The sequence below is a fragment of the Dysidea avara genome, chromosome 7 (genome assembly GCF_963678975.1).
Source record: "Dysidea avara chromosome 7, odDysAvar1.4, whole genome shotgun sequence".
Taxonomy (NCBI): Eukaryota; Metazoa; Porifera; class Demospongiae; order Dictyoceratida; family Dysideidae; genus Dysidea; species Dysidea avara.
Window position 1 is genome coordinate 13,593,870 of NC_089278.1, and position 14,344 is coordinate 13,608,213.

Genomic DNA, 14,344 nt, shown 5'->3' on the forward strand with positions numbered 1-14,344 from the left:
TGTGCAGTACTTATTTTAATTATCAAAGATTTGCTGCAAGCATTCCAACAGTCAAGCTGTGGTGCCATAGTGGATAATATCATAATAATGATTTTGTGAACAGTACAGTATTTCCAAAGTGAGCTGATGCCCGGGCATTGTTTGCCTGGGTGTAGCTACACCTCTGACTGACTGCTACAAGTACACCTATCTAATCTCTCTTGCAGTAGTATAAGTGCCCACCTTTTGTGCCTTTTATGTATGTGCATGTTATGAATTATTCATATAGAAAACTGATGCTGCCGGTTTCTTTACACAAAGAGATGAACACTAGTACTATGTAGAAAGATAGGAGATAAAAAGTAACAGCAAGACATATAGGGCAAACATTTGTTAGAATGCAAAAAGGTGCATACCACTAGTAAGCGTAAATTGTTGAGACATAAAATGGTGGTGGTACAGTGTGTGTCGTTTACTTCTAGACTTTTGACTGTAGTCTAACAGGCTGACAAACAGACCAAAATTAGGTTTTGACTATTAAATCAGTATTAGTGCTTCTGTGTTTTCTCATATTTAACACTATACTTGATGTTAAGACTCTTCCGTAAAGGTTATTTTCATTGAGTGACATGTAATGATCCTAATTGATGACGGAGGGGGGGGGGGGGGGGGGACATTTTGTATAGTACTACCATACTGTATATGGTAATGTTACTTGTTGTTTTTTTCTTTCTAGCACATGTAGTCATTATCAGTTTCAGAACTCATCAATAGATTGTGCGTTATACTCTGGTCTGTCAGTTTTTACATATTTCAATGAAATAGTCCAGAATCATGCTATTGAACTATTACTTTCTCTCAGTAACACAACCACTGATGGAAATTGCACTGAGTTGTTGAACAGATTTTTGTGTAATGTTATATTTCCACCTTGTGACCAGTCAAGTGGATATATTCAAAGAATTTGTGCTGAAAGTTGTGAAATGATTAATAGTATGCATGTGCCAGTCAAGTGGAAGAAATCTATAGGATACTAAGGGAGAATGACATGGATGATGTGGCCATAAAGTTGCAGACTTGTGGCTCACCACTGTTAGAACCCAATGTCAACAATACTAACCTGCCCAACTGCATTAATTTAACAGGTATCATGATATGCATGTTGCTATTGAAGGGAGTACAAGTAACTATATACTTTATGCTGACTGGTATCTATGTAGCACACCTGAAATTACTTATGTAGAATGCTGGTAAACTTTTTCATATTGGGATTATCCCTGGAGTGCCCATGTGACTATATGTGGTGTGCAAATTTATGAAATGTAGGTGGATTCCAGGTGAACTGGGTCAAAATGAAATTACATTTGTTTTTGCAAAAATCCTAATAGAACGCACACATGAAAATTGCCTTGACAAGTATCCTTCAACTCAAAACAACTATGTGTGGGGGGAAGATAAACATGTTCAGTAATTAAATTTTAGCGGCATGAGTGATACATTAGTATGCAATTACAGTCAATATATAATTCCTGCATAGCTGATAGTGGAGGCAGAATGCATGTACAGTGATTGCGCACTTATCATTCCAACTAGATTGGTAGGTTACGGTTGGCTCACTATAGCTTTAAGAAAGTGTTGATGCAGAAAATGACACACCACACAAGATTATATACAGCATAATTTACAAGAAAACAAATACAGCACATTTCAAATAAATAAAAAGAAAGTCTTTGCCTTGCTTAAACTGTGGGAAAAGAAGCAAACTCTGCCCAATCCAGTGTCAATGGAATCGTTGCCATTACTGATGCAGCATTGCCAAATTGAACATCAATAACAACCTTCTGAATCAAAAATTAGGTGGCTCTATTATCACCAGGCTGCTCCATTACCCGGGAACCTATCCATCGCACTAATGAACGTGCACATGATCCCCAAGCACCCAGGGTCTCAACACAGAGGTGAGAAATAAAAAGAAGTAGTTAAAGAAGAATACTTTCTTAATTTAGCTGACTCTGGAGAGTTTGCCAGCTGGCACAGAAGTAGACAAATTAGATGGCGTCTGAACAGGTAAAGTCCCAGAGCAAGGGTAAGCCCCGTCACCAAGAAATCAATGACATGCCATCTGACCTCTTACCATCATCACAACACACACCGACAGGCTCCATAACAGCAGGTACACCTCCAGACACAAGAGCACGACGAATAGTTTCATTCACTACAGCGTGCTGAGGAATACGGCCTCCACTACACCTGCAAGACAAACCATGCGTACCAAAAAATCAACTTTAAACACACGTGTGTTCGACAACGATGGGAACTCCAAGATGCATACTAAGTGCCCAAGGAAGGTACAGGGAGAGCACCAAGCCATGCACCAGGTTCTGAGGAGAAAACTGACAATAAATGAGCCTTTGTTTTAGCATCAGAGGCAGAGTCAAAAATCGATGAAAAATGGTGTTCATAAAGCAGTTTATCCCAACCATGTTAAAGGTCCTCAGGAGCATAGGATACTCAGCGGACCACTGGTCAAGAACCTCATGGAGGAGAGAAGATTCAACAGTTAAGCCTGAAGGAAACAAAATAGAAGACAATAGTTTGGAAGTACTATGAAGGGAAGAAAGATAACTTTAGCAGCAGGAAGATTAGACTGCGCCCACGCGTTGGTAACAGTCTGGAGAGAAGAGTGAATAAACTCATCAACCTTCTCTAGGAGTCCAGAAACCCTCCAGGATGAAGAAGTGCACAGGAGATAAAGGAACTTGGGGATGGCAAAGCAATGATGCATTAGATAAAAGCATCATGAGTAAACACAGTCTCCAGATGTGTAATAAGAGTCTGGATACATCCAAGCTTGGACTCAAAACTTGAAGGTAGTGCATCAACAGAATAGGGGAGCCCAACAAAGTCACCTCTAAAGAATCAAGAAGACGGACACCATGTGCAACTGACTGTAATTCATCAACAAAAGTGGTGTAAGATGCACCTGCAATGCATGCTTCACATTTGGAAAGGTTCAAGGAAAGCTCCAGGGAAGAAGATTGTTCTAGAATAGTTGTAAAATCTGCTAAAACAGACTGTGGTGAGCCACCAAGAGTGCCATCATCAAGATACCACACATTAAATGTTGGTACAAGTTCACTAGCCAAGGAATGGATGGCTAGACTGAAAAGGACTGGACCCAAGGGATCGCCTTGCTGCACACCAGTAGCAGATGGAATGATTGAGTCATCAAAAAACAGGTGAGCTGAGGTACAAAATAAGCAAGCCAGACAAAGGAAAATAAACAACTAAACTTCTCCCTCATGAGATGAAGAAAGTGGTCACACCTGATGCTATTGAAAGCATTGTGGTAGTCCACCTTGAGTAGGACTAGTGGACAACCATGAGAACTTGATAACAAAAACTGATGGGCAGCATGAACTGCTGCCTCACAGCCACCTGAGGTTCCAAAACCTAACTGCACTGGGCAAAAGAAATGTCCCAACTCACTCCCTAAACAAAGACAAGCAGTCTTTGTAACGAGATGACAAAATATACTACCAACAACAGTCAGGCGGAGAGCACCCCCAGGCTTTCATAAAGCCACAAGACTTGCCCCAAAAAAGAATGGTTGAAAAACAGGATGGAACTTCCCTGATAATATGTAGTTGACCAAGAAGGTAAGAGACTTCAAAAAATGAATCCCTGATTCCCTAGTAGACTTGGAAATCAACTCCTTGAAATGCTAGGGGCATAGACAATCTAGACCACCTGCAGCGTTAACTACAGAATGCACGAGTAACAACAGCACATGAAACTGACAAGAATCACCAGGTGGTTCAGGAAACTCTAAGTCAAGAGGAGAGAATGGATGCTTCGACTGAAGACCAGATAATATCTCATCATCAAAAGGTTCCAAAGTATCATTGGAACTAGCAAGGTGTACTGCACCTCAAGAACACCCGTTCAGTGCAAGTTCTTCGGCATATTCCAAATGAAGCCCATATACAGACTGCTCAACCACTTACAACCATTATTAATGACTGTAGTTCTGGGGATGCTGGTGTTTTCCCTTCTATTTTTTTGGCTGTACAGCCTTAGCCATCCCTGACACATCTGGCAATGGTTCGTCTGGCCCTTCTCTTACCACTATTGTAAAGAGTCAAGTTGCAGCAGTTGCTTCCAGCTCTATGGACTTTTCTCCTCTGCTGTACAACCAACATTCTCCTATAAGGTCTGACCCATCTTCATCTAGTGATTCAACTCTACATCACCAAGTGGAGGCCAAACTCTCAGATGGTGATGTTACTCTGCATGCCATGTGAACACAGCCAAACTCATTTTTTACTAAACTGACTGTAAGATTGTCTTCAGATAATCAAAGCATGAGCTCAAGTTAAGTGCTGGCTCCAAGTATCGGTATATACTACTACGTCATCAATATATATATATGCACTGCAACCCTCCAGTCCTGATATCAGTTCATTTATGAGATGCTGAAAGGTTGCCAGCACATTCTTCATGACAAATGGCATAACTTTGTACTGGAACAGTCCATCTGGGGTGGTGAATGCAGAGATCTTCTTGGACCTACTGCTAAGAGGTACCTGCCAGTATCCCTTCAATAAATCTAACTTTGTAGCATTCACCACTTTGTCAACACAATCATCCACACGTGCATGATATGGGGTAAGAATCAGACTTAGTTGCTTTGTTCACTTGACGAAAGTCAGTGCAGAAACAATACATTCCATCTGGCTTAGGGACCAGTACACAAGGAGAACTCCACTCACTACTGCTTGCCTCAATCAAATCATTCTGTAGCATATACTCTATCTCCTGTCACATCACTTTCAGCTTAAGAGAGTTCAGGCAGTAGGGTGTTGTTTGATGGGTGTAGCCTGTCCTACACTGTGGAATGTTAGTTTGAGTAGGAGTGTCAGGAAATATAAGCTGCATCATATCACTTTGTTCTGAAGGAGTCAAATGTGAACGCTTAATTCCCTGCAGCTCCTTCAATATGTCTGAATTCTTCAACTTTGGACTTCCTGCTAAGACATCTTCCTTTCCTTCTGGCTGTTCACTTCTCACACTCTCTGCTGTACATGCCATCACTGCTGCTACCTCCTTTCCACCTGATGCTGTCTCCCCTGGGTGTTGATGGTATTTCTTTAGCATGTTGACATGACATAACCTTTGGGTTTTCCTGTGTCCTAGGGTGTTAAGAATGTAGTTAACCTCATCAACTTTCTTAATCACCTCATAAGGCCCATAATATCTGGCTTGGAGTGGTTGACTGGGAATAGGCAGAAGCGCCAACACCTTCTCACCAACATGAAACTGTCTCCACTTAGCTTTCTTATCATACCAGGTCTTCATCCTGGATTGTGAGTTCTTCAATTCTTCCTAGCAATGTCCAATGCATCTAATATTCGTTGACGCAACCTACTCACATACTCCAACAGTTTAACTGAATCATCCTCTCCCAACCATACTTCTTTAAGTACCTCCAGTGGTCCGCGAACTGTCCGACCAAACACTAGCTTGAATGGACTAAAGCCCAATGACTCCTGCATCGCTTCTTGGGCTGCAAATAACACAAGGTGTACTCCCTCATCCCAGTCTCTACCATATTCCAAACCATAAGTATGTAGCATATTCTTTAGGGTCTGATGAAAACGTTTCAGAGCACCCTGGGATTCAGGATGATGTGCTGATGACCTGTACTGTTTTATGCCCAACTGGAACATAACCTGTTGCATTAAGCCTGACTTAAAATTACTATCTTGGTCAGACTGTAGAGAATTTGGTAAACCCACTAAGGTAAAAACTTGACTAAGTGTTTAACTATGGTAGGAGCTTTTATGTTCCTCAGGGAGATAGCTTCAGGGAAGCGAGTTGATGCACACATCAACGTCAGTAAGTATTGATTACCATTCTTCATCTTAGGGGTCTTGTAGATGTGATACCCATGCACACAACAATCAACCTCCCACTTTGCTGCAGTTCCCACCATCATGAAGCACTTGTAACAAAGTGTGTTATGTATCTTGCATGCTTATTTCTGGCATAGGAGACTAACAACAAGGTAAGTAGAATTCCAGAAAAACGGGAATGGGAACATCAAATGAAAAATACTATATCAGGTGCATAGTGAGTGGTACGCACCTTGGTATAGTCTGGATGCAGTGAAGTCTCTTCAAAGTAAGGGTCTCCTAACTACGACAATGACAATGGTGAACTGACCACAGATAAAGTATTGAGATGAATAGCTACATGATTATTTGTTGCACAGAAAAAGTCATTGGTAAAATATTTTCTTGGCTTACGCCATTCACAAAAATATAACACATTGAATATATTGTATAACAAAATTATCTCGAACAAAAATTTCCTGATCTACGATAATTACACTCCCTCTTACAAAACAATATGAATGTATTGATCATAGCTAGCTATAGTGATATGTCAACAAAGACCACTGTCTGTCACTGTCCAAGGGATCAACACATTCCAGCTTTAATAAAGTTTATACTGAATGGCACCCAAGTCAAGTGTTACCTACTGATCCTATAGCTAGCTACCATATATGCACATGTATCTAACAAGTCTTCTGGATCAGGCTTGCCCCACAATGCTTTTGACATCTGTATAGTATAGGTACAAAGGTACCATTAATGCTGCTCATACTGCTCCCATCAGTGGTGGGCAGCTGGGCTGCACAAGACTATGGCATTATTATGCCATACAGCTTTGTACACAAAATCAGTAGAAATCTCTGCTTCAGTCTTGTAGCTAGTATAGCCATAACTGAAAAAGTGTTGAATGTCTAATAGTATACACTTAAAAATTAATTTAAATACTTGTATGCAAAAACTGCTCTGTACAACAGTTTCAAATCTCTAGTGGGCTGCACCCTCCTCATATATACCTACGTACTACCTTTGTGCACTCCCTCTTCCAAACTCTGGATCCGCCTCTCTGTGTGAGTACAATTAACAAATGTACTGATACAAAAAATAGCAGACTTCCCAAATATGAATGATAGCGATTAGTCAAGGTACAAAGATGCCATGTAAATGCATGGCTGATTTGCTTTAGTGGGGGTGGGGAATGCACCATTTGGAGTAGGATTAGTTGCATATACGTATTTTAAGTTGTTTGTTAACATCAGGAAAAATATAAGATTGTATGACAATAATACATTGTATTCACATGTGTGACTTTATATTCTCTATACTATAGCTTCAACTGGCAATGAGGCAGATCTTGTTCAGTAAGTCTGTGTAATGTGTGGGTATAGAACAAGTAGATAAATCAACGCTTCCTTGGCACAGATCAAATAGGTGTCTTGGCACCAGACGCCTAAAACTCAAATTCCCTGTACTAACAGGCCTATATAGTCTTCTTATATGTCTCCAGTGGGATAGCTCTGTGTGTACCAAGAAAATTTAAAATTTGAATAGAGTACTGAAAGAAATATGGTAATGCACCTAAACCTAGCTGTAACCATATGTTATATGCAGGTTTTCTGACACTACATACTGCAGGCTGAAAGTAGTTGTATCATCTATAACTAAACTATCCAAGCATTTCAATTCATTGTCTATGCAAACTATTTTTCACAAAGAAGTTGTGGCAAAGCTGAATTATCTTTGTATCACTCTACCATTTGACTTGATGGGTTACCCTGATTACTGAGAGGGATACATTATGTTTTTGCAGCTGTATACCATAATCACAAAGCTAAATACAATGTTTTTGAAATTATGTGATTCTTTTAAAATTGTGATTGTCACTGACATCATACCTACTAGATGAACACACAAAGTGAAATGGGAAAGTGCAAATTTAAAAATACTTCAGATTATCACATAAAAAATGGGTATTTAAAAATCTACCTATAGTGGTGACAGTGCTGGTGACTGTTTTTGACACTTACAAAAATGCAATTGGCTAAACCATTACTTACACATTTAGTCACCACTTTTATTTCTATCTATCCATTAGCCATCACAAAATTAATAAACCATTAAACTGTCATGAGCGTTATGGTAAATATTACATATTTCGTATAGGATTATGTATTGATTATCTTTGTAGGTGTATCCCACCACCAAGAGAAAATGAATGCTATTCATTATTATTTGATAATGACATAATAACAAGCAACAACAATATTGAATTTGGCTATGCTGTAGATGTTGCAAATAAACCATTTGTAAGAGAAGAAGCAGATATACTACTGATGCTTTCAGGTAATATTAGCACTGAAGATATGTCTTGCTCTCGTATCCTCAAAAATATAGCTTGTGTTTCGTTCTTTCCACCATGTAACCTAGAAAAAAAAAAGCTCCCCTCAATCTGTGAAGATAGTTGTCCAATCTACTATGAAATTATTAGTGGATGTACTTCAGTGTTTCTTCGACTTGATTTAGATTATCAATTTGACTGCTATAGCCCAGGAACCTATTATATGGGTGTTCCTTCTCGTTTGCTTGATGATGAGCCAAACAATTGTCGTTCTTACAACATAAGTACAGGTATGAACAGTATTAACAAGTATAAGGATATACTCTATATATATATATATATATGTACCAATTAGAAATAGTAAAACTGTCATTCAAAGAATGAACAGTTGACAATAGTAGCTTAGCACTTACTAAAATGAATATAAAATGTGTATAGGTCTAGGCTTGAGCCAATTATGCTTTAAAATAGCCTATTATGCTTTTGAGCAGTGCTCAAAAATCCAGCCTAATATGTTCAAAATTATGCTCTCAGAACCAAGATTATGCTCAAGAGCTGACTGTTTTATTAGAGTATATCTGCATTTCCTGACTGCTGTATTAGAGTATAAGTGACTGCTCTATTAGAGTATCTCGATCTTATCACCATAGAGTGTGAATAATCAGTCAAGAAATAGTAAAACTAATAGCACTGCAAGGTTTTTTGATATTATAAGCAGTGATAATGTGCAGTGTGTTCATGTTTTGCAGTATTTTGGTGCGCGCATTGTGCATTTTAATTAAAATTCTTGAAAATTGTCCTATTATGCTGACATAATGCTTGATGCTTTTGTCAGCCTGAAATTATGCTGGTATAATTGGCGCCCTGGTTTGATTTCAGGATTTATAACATACATTTTCATTACAATTGACTGTTGCATTAGATATGTTGATCATGTTTACATATGTTGGATTTTGCATTATAAGTTCTACGTATTCAGTTGGATTTATTCTATTTGAGGTATGTAGCCTGATACACTTGTAGTTTACCAAGGTGTATAAGAAATTCTGTACAGTCTAGTACATGTGATGACAAATTTCACTTGTTGTTTTTAAAAAGTCATGAGTACCTCACCAATGCTTTAACTGGGTCTGTACAATAATTTATAATTAAAAAATTAACACTGAATCAAATATGTATACGTGCACATGAGGGTTATTTACGTAATACAAAAGATATAGAAATTGGAAAGAAATTAAGATGGTGCATGTCTTGAAGTTAATTGAACTGCTGTAGCCTAAGGTTGTTATGAAAGTTTTCCCATTTTCTATATAAAGCAAGAATGGTTTGTTCTGCTAACAACAAAAATAATCACATCATGTTTCAGTGTATAAAAGTTGTATTTTCTGGTTCCTGTTTTATACACAGTTGTCTATCATGCACCACCACCAGCTTTCCTTGTCTGCTGGATGACACACTATCATATGTCTCGATCTCTAGTGGAATATTTTTCCAGCAATGAAAGGAATAGAAATAAATAAGTGTAAAGCATGAGTTGTTAAGTGTTGTATTAGCGTGCAATAATGCTTTGAACAAGTCTCAAAGTTGACCACAAGCCATCTTTGTGTCTTGTGAATAGAAACAAAATATGTCTTATCCATACAACTTGGTCTACCCATAACAAGAAGCTATATACATATTGTTGTATGTTATATAATTATTGTGTGTGACTGTTGTATTAGAGTATGTCAATCTTCACTTGCTCAAAAAAACTATAATTTTATTTCTGATTTGTTATTTGTTCTATCAATCTTTTTTGAGCAAAATGTGCAAAGTTTATATTCTGTAGTGTCCACCATACAGAAATCACACCTATGTATTATGCCAGCATTTTTACTCATTGCTATTTCCCAGCTTTGTTTTGCCTGAAATTTTGTTAGTAGAAATGATGCATCCTTCTTAAACATATTACACAAATTTAATGTAATTAAATCATGGTAGAATTGTGGCATTTGTTTTGAGCAGTCCTTAAATCTTTCTTAGACTGTATTTAAGTTATACATATGAAAAGTTGTGCTACAAAAATGAACATTATTGTGTTTAATCACAGAAACACTGTAAATTTTGCAAACTAACCTACAGAGAGCTATGCTCTTGTTTCAGTGTAGTGAGGGTAATGGGTGTCAAGGGGTCGGAATGCCATTAGAGCGTTCCTTGCCAAATATCAGCCATTGAATTCACTATAGAACAAGAAAGTTATTTTCAATCCCAAAATGACAAACTTAAATTTCCTCTGATTTCCTTCTGCCATAGCTCATTTAAATCAAAATTCACTGCTCTTTCCAAATCTAGTCTGGAATCTGAAGTATCTATCACATGTCATGGGTTGTTACTCCACTTATTAAGTGACCCCAAAACACCCAAGACCAAATGTATTGGGGAATTTGCTATGGGCATTGGTTAAGGCCATTTTGACATGCCAAAATTTCCCCAATTTGGGTATCTTCTAGCATCATTGTGCTTGTAGAGAGTTGCTCTACATGTCACACACCTGGAAACTTGCTAAATGGACATGAGGTACACAGAACACAATAATTAACAAGCACACAGAAAAATTTGGAATTTTCAACTAGAGTAGGGACCATAGCACATGGATAAAAAGTACTGAAACAAGCTGGAGTAGTGCACGATATTAAATCACAGTAAAACAATAAGAAGTGTTATATCTCTACTGTGCATCTCCATAATGGTATCTTGAATGCAGTAGGGATATAACACTTCTTATTGTTTTACTGTGATTTAATATCGTGCACAACTCCAGCTTGTTTCAGCACTTTTTATCGATGTGCTATGGTCCCTACTCTAGTTGAAAATTCCAAATTTTTCTGTGTACTTGTTTGTTAACTTTTTTTGAAAATATTATTATGACTGGTGAACCCACTCATACCGCATCTGAAATGGTGCCACGTGCCCCATCTATATCAATTATTGTTTGAAAAGCGAAGTATCCATTACGCTTCATTGTTAGCTATGTTCAACCTGTTACACAGCATTTCGGATCAAGAACTGTTCAAAAAGCGCCTCTGCAATCCATGCATACTGAAAGAAGAAATGGTGCCACGCACCCTATTGTCTGAAAAGTGAAGTATTCTGCTTCGCTGTCGGCTATGTTCAACCCGTTACGGATCAAGCACTGTTTGAAAAGCACCTTGGCTCCACAATCAAAATAGCCACTATGAAAAATACGGATGATTTCTGTTATGAAAGGAAGCCATCACAGGCTACCGCCAAATCGACACTTTTTGCTGTCAGCAAAGATGAATGGGACACAAAGGAGGACATTGGTAAGTCCATGAAGAATGCATTGTATGTACTGCAGTATATCAAAAGGCACCTCTCAGGTTGAAGCGATGTCAAATAGTGAAAAAATCAAGCCCATAGCCTTAGCCGTTATCGAGTTATGCTTGTCTGAAGGCATCAGTCAATAGAAAATTCCATTAAATAAATTACTTTTAAAATTCCGTAGCAACTTGTTGAAAGTATTTCGGGTCGATCTGAAAGCTTTCTTGGCCTTAGTTTTACCTAACCAATACTGCCTTATCATCATTGGGGAAAATTGAAGCTGGTTTTTGGGTGATGTTATTTCGTGGGCCACGCCTACTCCATTGTGATCTCTACTATACAGTACTATTGTACTGTATGATTTCATTTTGATAGTTTTCAGCTGGCATTTTTGCCACTGAACAGAGTATAGCAAATGTCCACAAACTTCTTCATGTGACTCTCACATACGTTCACTTCTAATTGTTACCCCTTCCATGGCTCATTCTGTTGTAGAAGTAGCAGAGCCATTACTCTCATTTTATCTCTGTTTGTAAGGAATGGATACCTATTGGGCAAACCTATGGTTTGGTTTTCTGCATCTGTTATATTATGCCGGAGTAACAAACTCTGTAGCAGTTATACGAGCACAGTGTATAGTCTGTGAAATTTATACACCCTCAGGTCCTTAGTATATAGCACATTCGCTGCATTAGCACACTAAAACCTCAGGCCTTTTGATTTACAAATTCATAATGCATCCATATAACTATTTTTTGAACATAATAATGTTGTTTACTCTATTGTAATGTAAATACCACAGAAGAACCAAACTCTGGTGATGATGCTTTTCCTGTGGCTGGCATAGTGGGAATTGCTGTGGCAATAGTGATATCAATTATCATGGTTTTTGGCATTGGATTTGTTTTGGTATGGAAGTGCAGTCATAACAGGTATCTAATGAGTTGTATATGCATACACTGTACATCTCTGATGAAATGTTCAAACATTAGCTGCCTTTTTTGACGATTAGCCATTTTGCAGGGGCAGATCCAGACTTTTAAAAAGGGGGTTCCACTCTGAAATTGCAACTTCAGCCTAGCTGTAAGTCGAAGACCAAAAAAAAAAAAAAAGAAAGAAAAAAAAAAAGTTATTACCTGCTGACAATAGCTGACCCTCACCATAGATACCCTCACCAACTATATTTCCTTATTTATAACTCCACATGTAGCCTGCTACACTGAGAATACTGTAACTGCTCTATTAGAGTATCTCGATCTTGACTGCTCTATTAGAGTATCTCGAGTAAGAGAGGCTCTTTCAAAAGGGGGGTTCCATGGAACCCTTTGAACCCCCCTGGATCCGGCCCTGTTTTGTTGTTTGTAGTTTAATTGTGCAGTATTTACATCACTCATACAGGGTGTTGATTACCAATAACTGATGTATCATACCAAACCAAGAGTTCATATCTTGTGATTAGACAAATTTTACCAACAAGATGTTTGTTCATATTAGTAGGACAGTTTGTATTGTGGTGAATACTTTTATACAGTTTGTACGCATGCTTATTCAAGAAAATTTCTAATGCTGTTTTGCAATTACTTACATGCATGATCAAAGTAGGTCTTGTATTACTGAAAATTTCATTAGTGCACCTTTGTGACATGTATTAATGTTATATTATTTTTGTTTATAAAGACGCACAATTGTTTTGGCTGGTCAGATATCATACAATGACAGATATGGAGTAGAGAGCACTGACTTTTATCGCTCTACCAAAAACAAAGGAGGTACAACAAATATTGAAGTGTATTAGTATTTGAGCTTTGCACACACACACACACACACACACACACACACACACACACACACACACACACACACACACACACACACACACACACACACACACACACACACACACACACACACACACACACACACACACACACACACACACACACACACACACACACACACACACACACACACACACACACACACACACACACACACACGCACACGCACACGCACACACACACGCACACACACACACACATAACAATTTATAAGATTCACGGTAATGAATCATGTGACCAAGAAAGTAAAAAAGTGCAAACTCAAATAAATAAATAAACACAATTAGTTATTGTAAGAGATTTGTTATTTGATTGGGTCTTACACTGTGAACTGAAAGAGTTAACATCTAGAGTAGCCAAGAATAATTGTTAATGCAACTACCTGTAATAAACAACACGTGTTCTTTCTCCATTCAGTCTTGCTGCATTCCCACAGTCAACTCCTTTTAATTGGTTAGCCTTTTTTCTCTACGCTGACTATTGAAAAAGACAACCACCGTACTACCATACTAGCTAATTAGGATGCAGCAAGACTACAATGATAACAGTCCAATATTAAAAACTTTGTTAATTTTATTTACATTCATTCTTGGATGCTACAGATATTAGCTCTTTTGATTGATAATTACTTTTACACAGCGTATTTACAGCCAAACTCCCTTTGCATAGAGAATTGCAGAATAAACATGTATGCATCTTTTGTATGAGATTTGCTGTTGTCATGCAATGAGGTACAAGTAGCTCACTATGAACTGACTGACCAAATGTTATCTTGTTTTTATACATGGCTCATATGGAATAGTATTTTGTGTGATTCATTACAGTTGTCTCTGGTTTTATGGGGACTGTAGTGCATAAGCCACATTGAAATTTAAAGTATAAAAAGTTAGTTTTAACACTCTTTTTTAAAGTTCTGGTCAAATAGACTCATTATGTTACAACTTACAAGCCAGCTGTTAGAACTATATTAACCA

The 14,344-nt window shown here is 38.0% G+C and overlaps 1 protein-coding gene across 2 annotated transcripts in view; it reads left to right on the forward strand.

Annotated features, from left to right (window-relative positions):
* Positions 1 to 729: 729 nt before the first annotated feature.
* LOC136260843 (tyrosine-protein kinase receptor TYRO3-like) overlaps positions 730 to 14,344 on the forward strand; it is a 31,571-nt gene continuing 17,956 nt past the window's right edge. The window contains exons 1-5 of one of the 2 annotated variants that reach the window (XM_066054726.1): positions 730 to 1,124; positions 8,062 to 8,216; positions 8,301 to 8,501; positions 12,335 to 12,464; positions 13,210 to 13,301. In XM_066054726.1, coding sequence (XP_065910798.1) covers positions 8,207 to 8,216; positions 8,301 to 8,501; positions 12,335 to 12,464; positions 13,210 to 13,301 — 433 coding nt within the window. In that variant the 5' untranslated portion in view covers positions 730 to 1,124; positions 8,062 to 8,206. The remainder of the gene's footprint in view (positions 1,125 to 8,061; positions 8,217 to 8,300; positions 8,502 to 12,334; positions 12,465 to 13,209; positions 13,302 to 14,344) is intronic. The other variant, XM_066054727.1, reaches the window with a different exon arrangement.